We start from the raw sequence: 18,281 nt of genomic DNA on the forward strand, positions 1-18,281 counted from the left end.
ATTAATTTCCCGTCTGTCCCCCTCCTGCCGTTCATTTGCCAGCCACATTTGATATGTCCTCATCCGCTGGGGAGGCCAAAGATATGACATGCATTTTATGGCGCCGGTGGCAAAATTAATTATCTGATTTTCATTGTAGGAAACGTTGTGGTTCGATAGGAAAGGGCTTGTCTAAGGGACAGACGACAAAGAATTGTGAAACTCTGCGATCTAAACTTATATAAGCTATATTGAGATCTTTAATTTCTATAATCTCTCAGTATTTCTGTGAAATGTTTTACAAACCTTAGAAAAATGATGTTTACAATGCGATGAAAAGCGCCGTTGTTCGGAATTTCCAATGAAAAAGCCTCCCAGACTCACTTGCTGACTTCTTGTTGTGAATAGCAATTAATCATGTAAAGAAATGATGAGAAATCAAAGGTGTGAAAAATCAAAATATTTTGCATCTTTCAATTCCATGGGAAAGAAGAGACGAATCATGAAACCTTGACCAACATTTTAATGTTGGAGATAAAGGACAAGATTCTCAATTACCAATACTTTGTGCATCACAAAAGAGCCAAAACCATGCATCACTGAATACTCTTTTCGCTCTTCAAAAGCACTCCTCACTTCATGACCTATTCTTCCTGCTCATTCATTTGCACCAAAAGAAATGCTACCAAAGTCTATGCATGAAAAGGCGCAAAAAGTGAGCAATTCCCACTTGAAATTATGCCACATAGTCCAGTGCCTAATTATAAATATTTATGCGCGACGTCGGAGTATGGCTGAGGAGGATAAGGAGTCACAAATTACTATAATTGCGCTGGCCAATTACCCACAAATTACGCGCCGAGGAGTCACAAATAAATTACACCCAGCCAAAATCGAGCTTTTCTCGTCATCTGGTGCGATTTTCAGCTCACTTTTATACCTCGATTTTGCGTGCTTGCCACGGACAAATTGACCGATAATTGGAACGATCAGGTGAGGATTTGAGCCTCAGCGACACTTTGTTGCAAATTTTCCACCCAGAAATGCACATTCTCGTCCTTTTGCAGCCAAAGCAAGCTCAATTCTGTGCATCTGGGAATGAATTCCATTTTCAATGCTGCACCAGGTGGGCTGGCAAATTAGCCACTTTAATTGGAGTCTTTTTTACGAGGGTGATTTTAATTGTAAATTTATTAATTTCCCCATAATAGTGCCCGAAAGAATTTTATGAATTTTTCAATTGAATTTCATTGAAGTTCTTTTGGCATTAAAAATTTTCAATTAATATTTCTCAAAGATCCCGATTTATGTTCAAGTGAACATTAAAAAAAATAACAATAAAATGCTTCTCAACTTGTGTCCTCATTTCAAGATTACAAATTTCTCAGCAAAACTTCTGACAAGATGTGACCCACTTACCTTGACTGTCCAATTTGAGCGGCGAAATTCTGGCCAAATCATTCCTTACACCCAACGAAGTGCAATTGCATGAGACTTTACAACTTAATTTATCTTTACACTCGCCACCTTCCCACCGCAGCGACACCCGACAAAGAGCGCTAAACGCTTTTATGGGGCTCCCCGTGAAACATGAAGGCCATAAAAGGTCCCAAAGGGCTAAAAGATCTTCTTTTCCGCATCGGTTTATTCAGTGGCGCTCTTCAAATTGAGGATCTCAGTTGTAGCCATAGGACTTAATGACTTCATTGTGCTCCTTCGCTCGCGGGGCGATCACTTCGCGCGCCTTCAGGGTGAGCTTCTGGAGTTTCCTCTTCTGCACATTGGCCACCAGCGCCTTGGCCTTCCTCTTGGCCTCCAGATTCTTGATCACGTCCAAGTACTGCCAGCCCACCTCATGGGCCAGGCGTCCCAGGCTGCAGTACTTACGGTCAGAGCGGAGGCAGAGGATGCGCATGGCGATGGGCACGCACACCGTCTTCTTCTTGCTGTACGCCGGCGGGATGCCCTCGAACACCTTGAGGCGCTTCAGGGCCTGCTGGCCGCGCTTGGTCTTATGCGGCACCATGCCTGAAATGCAGAGCAATAATTGAAATCTCCTCACTTTGTCAACGAATCCATTTAGCGACATGATTTGTCATCAGATTCGGGATATGTACTATCATTTTTTGCATCAAATAATGTAGGTAAGATAGTTTATCATCACAGAGACCGACTGGACGTAACACAGAACCCTCACGGGGGCAAATCTCACCTCTAACTGCCTTGTAGAACATCCGGGAAGGAGCTCTAAAGTGGTACGGACCACGAGCTGGGTTTACATTGCAGCGTTTGCGCAAGTATGACAAGTATTTTACCTTGTTTCTGCAAAAAGACAAATGCATTAGGCAAAGAAGGACATTAGTCGGAAGGATATTTCAGTACCTGTAGAAGTGTCCGGATTGATTCAACTCCTCACATCGGACGACAACGACCTTTCCGCCCTGCAGCAGGTATTTCGCCACAACAGAGGCGAGACGGCCAACCAGGTGGTTGCGGCCATCAATGACCATCCGCTGAAACAGATAAAAGGAAAGAATTAGAGAGATTTATCAACTTCCTGAAACTTGGCGAGAGAGTGAGGTTAAGTCACGCCAAAAATGTTCCTCAATTTAAACGATATTTCTACTGATTTTGCTCATTCTGATAAAGGAAATCTGCACGTATAACGGTAGAAAAGGAAAGCCAGCAATTTTCTAGGGAATTATGCCGAAAGATCCACATTTTTCAGATATCATAATGAAAACAACACACGTGTAATGCCGCAAAATGCGAGACTGATTTTCACGCTTTTCCCCAAACTTCTCAGACTATTTTCACATCTACCCATTCGCGAAGGATCTCAGGAACATTTTTCACTACAATTTCTGCTCAAATACCCACTGTAAGCACGAGAAATGGGAAACTTACTTTGCCCGTGATGCCAGTCATTTTGCAAGTTGAAACGAGAAAGACAGAACGCCGGATGTGGAGTTGCCAGCTGCGAAATTATCATTCTAGCAGTGTTGCCCGCGGCGGGATGAATCACGAAAAAGCAGCATCTCCGCTTTTTTATCAATTTGCGCGATAAATGGTGGCGATAATCTTACGCGAGGGTGTTTGGTGATAAGATAGGTGACCAGTGAACGGGGGACGAGTGAAAAGTTGAGAGATTTTATGTTTTTTTCGAAGTGATAAGTGTCTTCCTTGGCTTTGAGGTTAGAAACCACTCCCTGGGTGATTTCGTGGGACTTTCGCGAAAGTGCAATTTTTCCCTGAGAAAATGTGGAAAGCCGCCGCCGGACGAGACACCAAGGCGTTCAACGATGAGGCCGGAGGTGATGATGACTGGGAGACGGATCCGGATTACGTGAATGAGATATCGGAGGAGGAGCAGCGATGGGGCTCAAAGGGAGGCCGGACAGCCGGTGCAATTGAGTAAATTACCAGGGTAATTGGGGCAATTTCGTGATGACTAATGGGCCACTTTCGCATTGTAGCATGGAAAAGCTGCGATTGGAGACTGAACAGGCGGATGCGGATCGCAAGAAGAAGATACTTGATGAGTCAAATCCAGGCTACGGTTATGGGGGCAAGTTTGGCCTGGAGACGGATCGCATGGACAAATCCGCCATGGGGCACGACTACGTGGGCAAGGTGGAGAAGCACGCGTCCCAGAAGGACTACAGCGAGGGCTTCGGTGGGAAGTTCGGCGTGCAGAGCGACAGGGTGGACAAGAGCGCCGTGAACTGGGACTACAAGGAAAAGGTGGAGAAGCACGCCTCACAGAAGGACTACGCTGCTGGATTCGGCGGGAAGTTTGGCGTGCAGAGCGACAGGGTGGACAAGAGTGCCGTGGGCTGGGATCATGTGGAGAAAGTGGAGAAGCACGAATCCCAAAAGGACTACAGTCGCGGCTTCGGTGGCAAATTCGGGGTGCAGGATGATCGGCAGGACAAGTCGGCGCTCGGGTGGGATCACGTGGAGAAGCCGCAGAAACACGAGAGCCAGCTGGATCACAAGAAGGGCTTCGGTGGGCAGTTTGGCGTGCAGCAGGACAGGATGGATAAGTCCGCTGTGGGCTTCGGGGAGAGCGACAAAGTGGGCACAAACTACACAAAGGTGAAGCCGGACATTGGCGGCGCGAAACCGTCGAGCTTGCGGGCGAAGTTTGAGAACCTGGCCAAGCAGACGGAGGAGGAGGCTGCTGAGAAGGCGGCGGAGCAGAAGAAGCTGCGCGAGGAGAAGGATAAGCGCGACAGAGAGGAGGCAGCGAAGAGGCAGGTGTTTGAGAGCGAGGGCGCCGCTCAGGACGATCAGAAGCCTCAGAGAAAGTCTGCAATCATGACGGGAAGGGCTGAAGGCGTGGGCAGTGCCATCAGCGCCTTCAATGCGGCTCCACCACAGGAGACTCCGCAGGAGCGAAAGCAGCCCATTTCCATTCCAAGAGCGGCTCCGGAAGAGGTGAGAATGCTCAATTTCACTGTTACGATTACCAAATTTCGGTCAGAAAGTGGAAAGTGTCTATTTTTCTCACAGCTTGAGACTAAATTGGAGCTCTTGATTAAATTACTTGGAGTTTACAGTAATTTTATCGCGTTCTTGGAAACACGTCTTCCGTTTTCGTCGCTCCGTTGCTTTATTAGATGCTTTATCAGTGAGCTCAGAGAGTGATTCATTCAAGACATTTTATTGCAATGCGAAAGAGAGAGCAAACAAGAGCACTGAACACTGATGAAATGGAAATTTTCAAGATATATTCATGATCTTTTGTGTGCATTGTTATTCAGGAGAAACCTGAGATTCACGAAGAGGTGCAGGCTGAGCCTCGCGTGGCGTCTGTACAGCCTGATATCATACCTGAGAACGACAGGATCGATCCGCCGGCGAGCTTCGCCAGTGATCCAGTGCAGGAGGAGGCGCCCCAAGTGGTCACGAGCAGCCAGGAAGTCCCCGAGGAGACGATTTATCAGAACCTGGCTGATTACATCGAGGACACTGGCGTGAAGGCTGTAGCTCTCTATGACTATCAAGCAGCGGCCGAGGACGAGATTTCCTTCGATCCCGAGGACCTCATAACACACATCGAGATGGTGAGTGGGCAGAAATGTGGCTCTAAACATGACTGAATTGCATTCTTCTTTTCCTCTGCAGATCGACGAGGGATGGTGGAGAGGTCTGTGCAAGAACCGATACGGCCTCTTCCCGGCCAATTATGTGCAATTGCAGCAATAATGAGCCCATCGGAGGACACTCCTGACCGCCAAATTCGAACAAAAGAGTGATTTTCTTGTTATCACAATGAATTTTAGTGGGATTTTGGGTGGGAAAGCCCACATTTAAGCATTTTTACTTTCCAGTTTTATCGCATTAGACTCGAAAATGAACATTTTCGACGGTCGCGTATGACTTTTTATGTATTATTTTAATGTATTTCACAAAATAGATTGTCTTTTATTTGAGGGCATGTGACTCTTTGAGTCCAGTGAGCAATTGTACTTCTTTTTATGTGGAAAAAAAAATCACTGAGAATTAATAAAAAAAAACTATTGAGATAACGTTTAACTGAAGAATGAGAGTTATTTATCTCCCTGTACGTGATTGATGGGATAGAATACAGGTGTGTGATAAGTATTACGTGGACTCCTCGAAGGTGTGTTTTCTTTTTGCGCCGGGAAAATTTAATTTTGCGGGGAAATTCGCTGATAAGCAAGGAATTGAAAAGTGTCGACATTGAAAGGTTTCATCCCGGCTGTAGTTTCACGTTTGCCTGCGTTTGTCGCACGTCAGCAGTACGCAAGAGTCTCGAGAAAATGTATCAGACGACATTTTCCTCAAAATGTGCAATTGCTTGCCACTGAGGAGATTAAGATCATCATTTCTGAGGCAGAAACATCAAATGCGTCCTGCAGAAGCGCACATTCTTTCGTTGGATTGCGTTTAGCACAGCGACACGAAGGTCAACGCGTGGCGATTGTGGACGCGCTCGGTCGGGCTGTCAGAGTCAGATGTTACGTGGAGGGGGTGGCCATTGCCATATAAAAAGCACCTCATCTTTCTCCGCTAATTTCAGCAATTTACTGGCATTTTTCATGGTGCAGCGCTGGAAATCGGTCGGAAGTGCATGTGGCAGTGACTAGGCACTGACTGTGGTGACAGTGTTGTGCGTGAAAACAGCTGAGAAGCGCATCAAAACAGTGCAGTGACAAGGAGGACTTTTCTGTCGGATTACCTGCTTCAGGCACATCAGGTGAGGGCATTTCTCAGCGCAGCACTTTTGTCCGAAAACCACTGGCATTGGATTCAGTGTCACCGTGTGAGAGATGCTCTGTGGGATTGCTTGGAGTCAGCTTGTGGATCTCATGCAAATGTCACAGCAATTTGTTTGTTGGACAAAAAGAGCGCACGGATGAAGAAATGGGCAGTTTTTTCTCCTCTGTGCACTTTCAAAAACACTCCGGAGAGACGATGAGCGTCTGAGCGGGAGAAAATGTTCCAGCTGCTGGCCGTTGTCTGGGTGGAGGGGTTCATGGACAGTGTCTGAGATGCTACCTGACCCGCTTCGTAATGAATTCACGCTAGAAAATGCACCGTACGGCAATGAAAATGATCATTCACGCGCCTCCAAGTGGGGATTCACCCGGAGCCTCTTAATTCCACGTAACCAGAGTGGCGGGGAGGAGAGTCCACAAGACGCGTGTTTATTTGCAAAGATAGAAGTTGAGTAAATAATGGAGACAAATAGTTGTCGCAATAAAACTCCCCCGAGGGAAAATGGATCGTGCAAATTGCAGACTAGAGGCAGTCAGCTCAGCCACACTGGCCAGTAAATCTCCAAATGAGCGCTCCGCTCTGAAACTGAGGCATCACTGCAGTCCGATTGGCTGTGAATTGTGCGCCTTCGCGGTTTGCATGGGAAGAAATTGGCGGGAAGTGCAATTGAGAGTCATTAGAAGTCTAATTTGGGTGTCTTGTCTTGTCGCTCCAGGAATGTCGGTGAACCGGGGATATGAGGATGACAAGGAGGTGGACATCATAGAGCCGAAGAGGAGCCACCAGAGCCATCAGGACTCGGAGCCTCCGGACGAGGGCACTCTCCTGTCCGGCATCCAAACGTACTTCTCCGATGAGAAAGTGCTCATCCCGCAAATTGAGAAGGTGATTACGCCAGCAATACCATTGAATCTCTCTCCTTCTGCTATCAGTTCAGGCGTTTTTGCCAAGAGAGCAACTGATAAGCGATTATCTGGAGTCAATTCCTCACTTTTGCCCACCCAATTCAAATCTTATTGAAACATTTCGTGTTGATGTCAGATCAGTTTGCTTTATTCTCCACCGAAAAATGTCTGATGCGCGCGGAAAAGGGGGAGATTCAGTGGCGATAAAGTTGTCTCTAATTAGCTGATAAGACTTTCTCACACAAATTGCCTCTTTGTCTTGCAGGATGGCTTCAGCTTTCGCAAGTTGTGGGCCTTCACGGGACCAGGATTCCTCATGTCCATCGCATATCTCGATCCAGGTGATGTCTTAATTGCAATCTTATCAAAAAGAAATTTCTGCGAATAAGATCATGTCAAGAGTTTTGCCATTAACAGCGAATGATTGGGAGAGACGATAAGAAAACGATTAAGATGAGAAAAGCCCTGATTTGTGGCTGGTGGAAGTATCGCAATAGCGAATTCAAGTCTTTGTGGAGTTGAATGGTTGTTGAAACCTCCACAAAAGCATAAATAGGAAGCAACTTCCGCTTTTCCAACGCATTTTAGTATGACTTATCAATGGAAAAATGGAAAATATCAGTCAAAAATGTGTTCATTTCAAGGCAGGACAGCTTCATTACATCAATCATGCTTTTGAACAATTAACTTTTTCTGGTCTCATCCACATCGCGAATGTTACGTAAAGTCCTAATGAATGGCCATTTACCACCTTTTTGGCTCAAGTAGATACTTTTGTCTCAATGCGTAAATTTGAATATTTTCCCTTGATTAGAGTATTTTGCAAAAATTGAGCCCGATTTTCGGGTGTGTCACATTCATTGTAGGTTCAAGTTTAAAGTTCAGCGGCCTTTTCTGCCTGATATCACATACCTTCAAGTATATTCAATTATCTCTATTTAATAATATGTGCCTCTTCTGTACATGTTTTGCGTACGAGGCGAAAAACAGCTGAATGTAAACAAGACTGGAATCGTGTGTTCATTAACGTGATCTCCTCCCCAAAGTGATAAATCTCACTTTATGATCACATATTTATCAAGTTTCTTGCCAAATCTCTGTGTTAACACAATTACTCCATTCACAATTCTTATACAATTTTTATCACACACACTAGTTAATTAGTTAATCCTTATATTGACTGATAAAGTAAATCACTTTATCTTGCAGGAAACATCGAGTCGGACTTGCAGAGCGGCGTAGTGGCTCAATATAGATTGCTGTGGGTCCTTCTAAGTGCCACAATTCTAGGTTTAGTCATGCAACGACTGTCCGCAAGGTATTGGATTTATTGTCCAGCATTCCTTTGCGTAATTATTGGCATTGCAAAATGTCTTTATTGCCCCTGTTTTCATTGCATACACAGATTGGGAGTCGTCACAGGGCATCATTTGGCTGAAATGTGCTACAGACAATACAAGCGGGCACCCAGAATAGTTCTCTGGCTTATGGTGGAGACCGGTGAGTTAAATTGCTTATTTTCCACTCATTTCTCAATCGTTCATTGATCTCGTCTGGTGCAATTCAGCAATTATTGGCAGTGATATTCAGGAGGTGATAGGAACAGCTATTGCCATTTTTCTCTTATCGAATAAAGTGTGAGTATGCTGGCGAAGTTGTGCAAGAGAAATGTTCTAATGTTGCTTGATTTCCTTACGGCAGGATTCCTCTGTGGGCTGGAACACTTATCACTATCCTGGATACCTTCACCTTTCTCTTTCTGGACAAGTATGGCCTGAGGAAGCTGGAATTCCTCTTCGGGCTGCTTATCACTGTCATGGCTGTAACATTTGGATATGAGGTAATTATCGCTAACTATGGGGGATTTTTCTCTATCGTCTTTTCTTTGTTTCTAAATGTGAATATCGCCAAAGGAAATATAATTTCTTGATTCAATTCACTAATCATTGAAATTCCTGAGAGAGAATACAATGCAAAAATCTTGGGGAACAACCAAAATAAACAAGCATTTCATATTTATAATAATACGTGAATATGAAATGAATACTTTAAATAGTCTGTGGATGAAACCACTACATCAAGGCACTGTGTTGGTCGTAAATTTAATTACAATTGCATTTATTATGCACGAAATGGTAAGCGAATGAAAGGAAAAACCACGAGATGACAAAGCTGAGTCATGAGAAACGTGTTTATCAGAATTTTTCACGTACAATTTGCCTTCTTAACAAAAATAGAAGAAGTTGTATGGAAAGTTTTCTGATCTATCTGCGCTTTGGCGAAAGGAATTTGATGTTTGCACTCTTGGTTTAACTGGTTTTCCTAATTGTTTGCAAAGCAGAATTCTTAACCGATCCCCCCAATTGATGGGAAATCTGGGCAGATAATAATTGTGTATGGAAATGTTATGAGGCGATAGTGTGTAATCAGAGAGAAGGTCACCATACGGCAGCTGTTGTGTTCACGAGATTGTTATACTAACGAAGTTTCTTTTCCTCAGATGCATGTATAGACAATTGTATGAAAATGTGCTCACGACAGCATTTGATCTCTTCTGTTTTATCTGATCAAACTGCCTTTTTCTACTTGCAGTACATTGTCTCGGCGCCCCCGCAAGGGGATGTGCTGAAGGGCATGTTCGTGCCGTGGTGCGAAGGCTGTGACTCGCGCACCCTGCTTCAGGCGGTTGGAATTGTGGGGGCTGTAATTATGCCGCACAATCTCTATCTTCACTCGGCTCTAGTCAAGGTGATTCTTGGCCATTGTGCGAAGATCCTTTCAATCTGTGACACTTCTTTTTTCTCCTTGCAGTCCAGGGATGTGGACAGACGCAAATCTTCTAATGTTCGCGAGGCGAATTTCTACTTTTTCATTGAGGCTTGTGTCGCATTATTTGTCTCGTTCATTATCAACGTATTTGTTGTGGCGGTTTTTGCTCATGGACTGTATGGAAAGACAAATAACGATGTGGTGAGTGAGAGATTGTCAATCCGACATGCTTGGGGAGTACATTTCTCATATCAAATTTCATATCTGTTTCAGCTGGAGACATGCCAGAATTCTACCGTTTTTCCAGACATCTCATCGGTTTTCCCAACGGATAATGAGTATGTGGATGCGGATTTGTACAAGGGTGGCTTGTTCTTGGGCTGCACCTTCGGCATCGCCGCCATGTACATCTGGGCCGTGGGCATCCTGGCCGCGGGACAGAGCTCAACGATGACTGGCACCTATGCTGGGCAGTTTGTGATGGAGGGATTCCTGAATTTGCAGTGGGCGAGATGGAAGCGAGTGCTCGTCACGCGTTTCATCGCCATCGTGCCGACATTCTGTGTGGCCTTCTTCAGTCGCATCGAGGATTTGACGGGAATGAATGACATCCTGAATGCTGTGATGGCACTGCAGCTGCCCTTTGCCACGATCCCAACCATTGCCTTCACGTCCAATCCCAACATCATGGGGGAGTTTGTCAACGGAATGTGAGTGTGAATCTCTTCAACAATGGCACTTTTTTAATGTCTTTTCTCTCTCTGTTTTTTTTTCTTCCAGTGGCAACAAAATCGTGTCCATTCTGCTGAGTATTCTAGTCATTGCCATCAACATATTCTTCGTGATTGATCAAGTCAACCATTCCAATCTGCATACTGGCTGGATGGTACTTATTGGTATGATGATCTATTCAAATTCATGCCATTCTCGCTCACTAGACTGATAATCTCTTCTCCTTCTTTCCAGTCTTATTTGGCATTGCATATATTTGCTTCAACATCTACCTTGTTATTCACATGGCTGTCAATATGGGAAGTGAACGACTTGCAGAAATGCCGGTGAGACTCTTGAAGCAATCATATATCATTTCCATGCATTCTCAATGAATCCACACATTGTTGTTTCAGCTGGTTCAGAAGTATGTGACGCATACGAGCAATAATTTGGGCTTTGGACCCCATCGGAACACGTATGCAAGGTAAGCGTCGTGCCTTTCCCTATGCGCCCTTCCCTCGAAGAGCCGCCGCATTGCCTTGAATGCTTCTTTATCACACCATCTATCGCTTCTACTGCACGCTTCCCGCACTCTTTGGAAGATGAAGTTAATCTGCGGCTTCCTAAAGCATCTCACATGCACATAAAGTCGCTTCTAACATTGTGTTATCTAATCCAAAAACCTCTGCGAGAGATTACAGTGCAACTATTAAGTATTACTTATATGTTATAAAGTATTTATCAAGGTTTCTTTCAATTTTATATTTTTACCGCAATTATAAACTGGTGATTTTTTCGACAGTTCTTGGCAATAAAATTTCCGCCTAATGCATGTAAGTTTACTAACTTTTGTAAGACAAAAAATTCTTGGGGGGTCAAATGTGGGCTAAAATTGGACGCCTCAATTGGATCGGAGTTTGCTAACAAACTGTGGCTTATGAAATGTATATTCTTCTATTTTTGCATAATGCAACTGAGATAAAATGAACTTTATTTGTTGTTTTCAGTACAACAGCAATCATTTCTGATGGCAGATATTGAAGAAATGATACTTGCTTGCTCCTTCAAGCTAAAACTCTATCAAGTTCTTTAACCTCAATAGACTAGATAGATCGTAAATACCAGTGGAATAGTGGAAAGTGTGTAGGAATACTCTAAATAGACCAATGACTAATTGGGAGAAAATTTGCGACGATTTTTTTGTTCTCTTACAGTTCCATTCTCTCCTTTGCCGCTATCTTTTTTTTTATTGAGCAGTTCAGTGCTTTGAGACATTTCTGTTTCGCTTGCCATTCGCGCAGAAAAGATGATTTTTGCAAGCTTTTTGGCTTTTATATAATTATGCTGTTGCTGGTGATTAAATAATCTCTCTCTCCCACTAACAATGACACGTTTTTTTCTCTCTCTCTCTTTTCTAACGCACATTCAAAACAACATGAAAACTCAACTAACAATTTGGGTCATTTGCATTTATTTGCGGATTGACAAAAAAATACACACCTAACAAACAACTTGTGTTCGAACAACTCCTGAATAGCTTGCGATCCTATCCATCGTATGGTTTGAATCAAATTTACCACGCTGCGTGATTTGTAAGTATCTCTTTTGTAGGGCTTTCTTTGGCAACAACTAATATTTGGGTTTACTTGTCTCCAAAACTTCTCTCTTTTCCTCACGGTAGAATTGAGTCATTTCGGTTCACTTCATTCTAATTGTCTTTTATGGTTTCATTGATTTTTTTTCATCACCTCTGTTTCAATTAAATAGAGAATAATGGTGTTTATTTAATTCCTCTCCCAGTATATACTCCATTTACGACATTGGATTGTATCGAAGAACGCAAAATACTGCGCAGGCATCACATTGATCATCCGAGTTTATTCCCTAACTTAACTCTTCATAATGATAATATATAGAAAATATCCCTCAATTTTGTGCCTTTTTTGTCAACTAGGTGAATATCTAATGTAGTTTGTAAGACTTGTGATTTTTGTGTTGCTGCAAGGATGCGTTTAAAAAAAAACCCAGTCACTTGAGGACTAATAAAATCAAGCTGTTTTTTTTGTATACTTTAACTGAAAAAGGGCTTAACTAAAGTGTTATTTAGTTAGCTGTTACTTTAATTAATCAATTAATTGAATTAGTGACTCTTGCAGTACTCAAGTACATTCCAATTGACTTGCCTACAGAAATGCCATTACAGGGAATTCCATTTCAATAAATTTCTACTCTGACACATGATGTGAAGTGTCTGATAAAGAGCACTGCAAGATTAACTATGAAAATATACTATTTTGGCTAATGATTAAAATAAAAATCAATCCTCACTGGATCATTTGACTTCATGCATGACTGCCTATCAGTATCAAAGAAGCTTCTTTTTTTGCCTTTATTGCGAAACAAACCAGAACGCCGATCGACACAAAGGAACCGTCAAACGAGCAACCGTTTTGTGGCAAAAGGAGATCAATGAATTTTGCCAATTATATGAAGAATCACTTTCTCCAATTCACGTAATTCAAATTTTCTTCGCATTTCGGGGCAATTGAGGGAAAAGAAAGGCTGAGAAGACTAAACAATAAAAAAGAAGAAGAAAAAGACATTCGACTGCAAAATGGTAAAAATGAAGCGTAAAAATATACTTAAATGTCGTTTTTTTTGTTGGTGAGTTGAAAGACATGAGAAAAGTGAGAAGAATGAAGCCAAAATTCTGTACAAAAAGGAAATTGCGACGAACGTTTGTCCACGAGGCAAAAGTGTAATTTATAGAGTAATCGTGCGGATTGAGGAATTTGGAGAGATTACTGTAAATATTGTAAATAATGTATGTTGGAGAGACGATATACAAATTGTACACTGTTCATTTTAAGTGAAAATTACACGTGAGAAATACATCAAGACATTTGTATGATCAGACAAAAAGGTCTTTTTTTTCTTTCTATTAATACACAATCGGTTCTCTAATTAGTTTTATTCTAGAAATGTGATCCTCACACGATTGTCGGACAATAAATTTGAATGGTGTGTATAAAAGATCAATTGCAATTTTTCAATTTCATTCCTGGTTTAGGGTTAAGACTTGAGCGGAACATCCAATTGAGAAATAAGAGTTCAGACGGAAATCTCTTGAAAGGCAGTGCAAATCAAGTATGAAGTTGAATCTTGCAGAAATTCTTTGTCGTCCCAGCATTGCGACAATTCAATTAACTTCCCCAAACAGTCGGAGGACAAAAAGAGCCAGAAGTGTGCCATTGGGCAACCGGACGGTGGGAAAGACTCTGGGCAGGGGCCAATTCGGGTCAAAGGCGTCAAATGGCCAAAATTCATCGGATCGGCGGCGTGAAGGTGATGCGGAGAGGCGATAATTTGGGCCATTGGCGCTCCATCAGGGTGACAATTGCAAGAATGACCCCCAAGGCGATTCTTGGAGGCCAGAGTATGGCTTGGGGAAGTAAAAAGAGCCTCCTAACGTGGTTCTTCGTGGTCACAGAGCGGCCAATGGTGTGGAAAAGTCCAAGAGATCGATGGCATAATGGCAGGAGAAAAACCACTGGTTTTTCATGCCTACTCTCTTTCCGGCGCACTCTTTCGCGGAGGGAGAAGGAAAACTCCAATGGCACCAGCAGAGATCTCTTTTTGCGGCCAGCGGCGCTGAATATAAAGTGCCAGAGCGCGGCGATAGGGAGTCAGTCAGTGCTTGAGTGTGTTCAGAAGAAGAAGGAGTTTGTTTGAAGATTCCGAGTGGTGACTGGTGATAGGACTGTTTGACATTAGCGTGATCTTCTGATCATCATCATGGAGCGGATATCTTGCACAATTCTCCTCCTTGTCACCCTCGCGTGCGCCTCCGGCGAGACCAACTACAACAAGAAGATGTACATGAAGCGATCATCCATGGATCAGGACACAAGTGCCACTGGATATATTTACAGCAAGTACGGCTCCAATCCCGCGCAGTTTGTCTATCTGGACTCAGACGCCGTGGCGGCCCACTTCAAGTCCTCAGCGCCATCACATCTGCCCCTGATCCAGGATGGTGATCAGTACGGCACGCACTCCTACGTTGTCACCCACTCTGGCGGCTATCCGAGTCAGTTTGTGCCCAGTTCGGCTGCCACAGTGGCGAATCTCTACTACAACAGCCAGCCTTCAGCGGCCTACACTCTCGAAGCCGATGCTGGACCTCCACTAGCCTCATACGTGTCGACCGGAGGAGATTATCACTACGATGGAGGAGACGTGGACGGTGGAGATTTCGACGCCACCGGAGGACACTTCAGCGAGCGCTACAGCGATGGCGATGATCATCACCACTATAATCATGATCACTCTGAGGGAGATGGCTCAGAATACGGCGAGGAGTATCACAAGAAGCACGGCCATGAGGGAAAGAAGGCGTACGACACCGAGAATAAGTTCGAGAAGGGCTCAAAGGGTCACTACGACAAGGAGGATCACTCTGGCCACTACGACGAGGATGGCGGCCACAAGAAGTCCTACTACGATGAGGGAGATGAATATGGACAGCATCACGAGGGCGCTCACTCAAGCAAGGGTGGGAAGTTTGGCGAGAAGAAGCACCACAAGAAGGGCTCAAAGACCACAGGATATCACAATGTCTTCCACAAGGATGAATTCAAGAAGGATCACACGTTCTATGACGATGCCGATCACAAGGGCAACTTCAAGAAGTACGGTTCTGACCATCAGCACCACCACAAGGGAGCCTCAAAGTACGGCAAGGGCGGCCACTACGACTCCGCCAATCACGAGGGGCACAAGGGCAAGAAGGGACACTTCGACAAGGGATACCATGACATCGACGATCAGGGATACGACAAGAAGCACGACCACGAGGCCCATCATCACGACGGCGAGGAGTACTACAAGAAGCACGGCAAAGACGGAGATGAACATCACGGCTTCGACGAGAAGCACTACCACTAAATCCACTGCAAACAACTCATCCTCCACATCTCCATATCATCCCTGTAATTTATTATCGATCCCCACTTGTAGCATGGCTCATTAGTGCCCCGACCGTGACAAAATGTAATCGGAAACAGAGAAAGAATCTGATGGAAGAATAAACAGAAGACAAAAAAAAGTCGTGAAAAACCAAAAAAAGGGGGCCTATAAAATCAATTGAGAGTGTTGAAAGGCGGCGTATGTGTGGAGGAAGAAAAAGCTGGTCAAAGTCTTTTTACCATCTTAATCAGTGGAACAATTCAATAATGCACCACATAAACATAATTCCTTCCGTCAATGTTACAAAGTGTTATGCAACACGGCAAAGTCACCACAAAGAGCATGATCTCACTTTGGAATTTTTCTGGTGCGGTGAATGATCTCGCGATCAGTGAAATGTGACAATTTTCTTTTGCGGGTGATCGGATAGCTAATCACTTGGACGCGCCAATTTCTTAGTAAAAGAGAAGAGAAATGGCATAAACAGACACATTTCAACAAAATACAATCGCTTTGTTTTTTCTTCTCGAAGAAAGGATTGTTGAACTTATTCACGGGTTTCCCAGGAATATACAAGTTATAAGTAGGATTTTTTAATTGGTCTAGAAATTATTTTATAGATCGCGAGACGGATTGAAGTCGTTGAAATCGTATTGCTTTCAAAATTGCTAGAAGACTCAGTTTTGCCGACTTTCAGGCTTATTCAGTTGGCGGTTGTTTTTCTCAAATTCATCTGCACCAAATTCACACCAACGCGATAATTCTCCTTCGTAGAAACAACACACGATATGTGAGGAGAGAAAAGTGTGAAAATTAAGCATATGCTGATAAAATGAAGTGTCCATAAAACGGTATTAACAATCATGGCAACAAATTTCTGCAATTCTTGTTAGAGATAATTTTTCACCGTTTTCTCTTCGCATGCATATTTCCAGTGAATTTCTCAGCGTCACTCTTCCAGCGGGAGTCCACGAGTGTTGATAAGACAAATAACTAGCATCATCACTCACAAACTGAGAAATGGAGGAAGGGGAACAGCGTCTCAATCTACATTCCGCTCATAGTAGTGATAATAATTTTCATTGATTATTCACATTAAGTATATTTGGATCATGACATCAGAATACAAATCACGTTCTTATTATTTCTAACAAATTCAAAACATATTTCTCAACATCTTCAGAGATTCTCCATTAGAGGCGAGCATTTTCCTTGTTTTTTACTTGTCCGTCCGGGGGGCTTTTTTTCTCGAGGCAGCCGGAAAAACTCATCACACGAGCATGCGGCAAAGTTTAAGGTTTCCGTGATGAATCAGGAAGATGTTCACGCGCTGGACACGCACAAAAAACACTCACACTTGTCGCAATGCTGCTCTCCGGGATGGCTGTGGCCCAAGCCTAGGGACAGGGTCCGTCGGCGGTCTTCTGGAAGTCTGCAAAGGGAGACAGAGTGTTATAGATTGATTGGGCAAGAGCACTTTAAGCACACAATACTTGTCTTCTTGAGACAGTTCTCTGTCTTGAGGGCGCACTCGTTGGGAAATGTCTGGGTATTTCCAGAGTCATCCGTGGCACAGATCGGCGCATAGCTGAGAGGACAGAGTGTCTGGCATCCCAGTGACTCATTAGCCTCCACCAGTGTGGTCACAGCAACGCCAATAACTGCCGAGATAGAGACATCAATCAATTAACGAAGAATCACTGCGTATTTTTCAACATTTTCCACCATTATCAACACAAATGGAGCTGCTCAATTACCACTTCTGCTTCTCTCTCTCTCTCTGTCTCTGTCTCATTGAGTCTAAAACACTCCGATTACTTTCTATGAATGACAAAGAGAGCGGGAAAATGTTCTCGCATGATAAGGGAGTGAGCAAATCTGGGGCAGAAGTGCACAATTGCCGATGAATTGAGCCTCTGAGTGGATCAGGAGACAAAGATTCCTCCAGGAAGACTTCAGTATATGACGACACTATAGCTTATCTCCAGTCCATTCGCCTATTGAACTGGAATATTCCAATAATTTCTTCAATTTCCGCTCAGTGTCACTTTCAAATGATTCACGCGAAACTGGTGCCCTTTGTGTGTGATAACATCCAGGAAAATCCCACAAATGCATCTCTACTTACGAACAAGGCACAGTAGAAACTTCATGATTGATCCACCCTTCTTCGCACTCGCTCACAATACAACTGATCCTCCGTGCTCCACCTCAATCACTTTTATACGATGGCAAGTGATCCTCTTGGCTGGACGGATCGCGGGCCTCTCTTGTGATGTGCGCTGTTCTGCTGTCTGCGTCGATCGATAAAAAATCCACACGCTTCTCTTCTCGGCAAGCCGATCCAAGTGATCCTCCCAAATTGATCGTTTTGTCCGTCCGTGTTTCCTCTTCACCACACCTCGCTATTCACCCCTCGCGATCACTTGATCTCGCACAGCATCCACTTCACCGAAAAGAGAATTGCTTAGAATATTACTTTTTGTCTCTCTTGGCGGCACTTGAGGCACTTGGGAAAGTCTCCACAGAATGATCCCCACCTTGGCTGGACTGTTGTCTCACGGGCTCTCGGAAGCTCACTGACTCTTGAGACACGACCGACTCGTCTACTTATATTTGATAGACAACACTGAGCTGTGGATATTGCTTTCCGTGGAAGCATTATCGTGGCGGCAAAGAGCCGCTGCCTGCCAATAT

At 43.9% G+C, this 18,281-nt stretch overlaps 5 protein-coding genes across 9 annotated transcripts; 3 read left to right on the forward strand and 2 right to left on the reverse strand.

Moving 5' to 3' along the window:
- Positions 1 to 1,606: 1,606 nt before the first annotated feature.
- Positions 1,607 to 2,980, reverse strand: LOC132257600 (large ribosomal subunit protein uL13). The gene is made up of 4 exons (XM_059754575.1): positions 2,887 to 2,980; positions 2,362 to 2,492; positions 2,192 to 2,301; positions 1,607 to 2,007 (listed from the first exon to the last, which is right to left on the reverse strand). Exons 1-4 carry the CDS (start codon positions 2,905 to 2,907, stop codon positions 1,655 to 1,657), a joined length of 615 nt encoding a protein of 204 aa, XP_059610558.1. The 5' UTR covers positions 2,908 to 2,980; the 3' UTR covers positions 1,607 to 1,654.
- Positions 2,981 to 3,106: 126 nt separating this feature from the next.
- Positions 3,107 to 5,545, forward strand: LOC132257599 (src substrate cortactin). The gene is made up of 4 exons (XM_059754574.1): positions 3,107 to 3,393; positions 3,456 to 4,419; positions 4,746 to 5,048; positions 5,110 to 5,545. The coding sequence occupies exons 1-4, from the start codon at positions 3,239 to 3,241 to the stop codon at positions 5,188 to 5,190; spliced, it is 1,503 nt and encodes a 500-aa protein (XP_059610557.1). The 5' UTR covers positions 3,107 to 3,238; the 3' UTR covers positions 5,191 to 5,545.
- Positions 5,546 to 5,966: 421 nt separating this feature from the next.
- On the forward strand, positions 5,967 to 13,646 carry LOC132257525 (protein Malvolio). 5 transcript variants are annotated; one of them, XM_059754474.1, is made up of 15 exons: positions 5,967 to 6,205; positions 6,944 to 7,113; positions 7,399 to 7,474; positions 8,343 to 8,451; positions 8,539 to 8,633; positions 8,701 to 8,770; positions 8,835 to 8,973; positions 9,726 to 9,881; positions 9,945 to 10,103; positions 10,176 to 10,612; positions 10,683 to 10,798; positions 10,869 to 10,960; positions 11,030 to 11,100; positions 12,154 to 12,208; positions 12,417 to 13,640. In XM_059754474.1, exons 2-14 carry the CDS (start codon positions 6,946 to 6,948, stop codon positions 12,203 to 12,205), a joined length of 1,740 nt encoding a protein of 579 aa, XP_059610457.1. In that variant the 5' UTR covers positions 5,967 to 6,205; positions 6,944 to 6,945; the 3' UTR covers positions 12,206 to 12,208; positions 12,417 to 13,640. The 5 variants fall into 5 exon arrangements, 4 of the variants coding, with proteins under 4 accessions (XP_059610457.1, XP_059610456.1, XP_059610455.1 ...); XR_009468254.1 differs by lacking the exons at positions 12,154 to 12,208; positions 12,417 to 13,640 and adding an exon at positions 11,624 to 12,147 and having other exon boundaries at positions 11,030 to 11,449; XM_059754473.1 differs by having other exon boundaries at positions 12,154 to 13,646.
- Positions 13,647 to 13,956: 310 nt separating this feature from the next.
- Positions 13,957 to 15,803, forward strand: LOC132257527 (sarcoplasmic reticulum histidine-rich calcium-binding protein-like). The gene has a single exon (XM_059754477.1). It carries the CDS (start codon positions 14,412 to 14,414, stop codon positions 15,561 to 15,563), a length of 1,152 nt encoding a protein of 383 aa, XP_059610460.1. The 5' UTR covers positions 13,957 to 14,411; the 3' UTR covers positions 15,564 to 15,803.
- Positions 15,804 to 16,667: 864 nt separating this feature from the next.
- Positions 16,668 to 18,192, reverse strand: LOC132257664 (vasotab). The gene is made up of 3 exons (XM_059754661.1): positions 17,713 to 18,192; positions 17,078 to 17,245; positions 16,668 to 17,016 (listed from the first exon to the last, which is right to left on the reverse strand). The coding sequence occupies exons 1-3, from the start codon at positions 17,735 to 17,737 to the stop codon at positions 16,982 to 16,984; spliced, it is 228 nt and encodes a 75-aa protein (XP_059610644.1). The 5' UTR covers positions 17,738 to 18,192; the 3' UTR covers positions 16,668 to 16,981.
- Between the last annotated feature and the right edge of the window lie 89 nt (positions 18,193 to 18,281).

The sequence above is a fragment of the Phlebotomus argentipes genome, unplaced genomic scaffold, assembly GCF_947086385.1.
Source record: "Phlebotomus argentipes unplaced genomic scaffold, Phlebotomus argentipes genome assembly scaffold_4, whole genome shotgun sequence".
NCBI lineage: Eukaryota > Metazoa > Arthropoda > Insecta > Diptera > Psychodidae > Phlebotomus > Phlebotomus argentipes.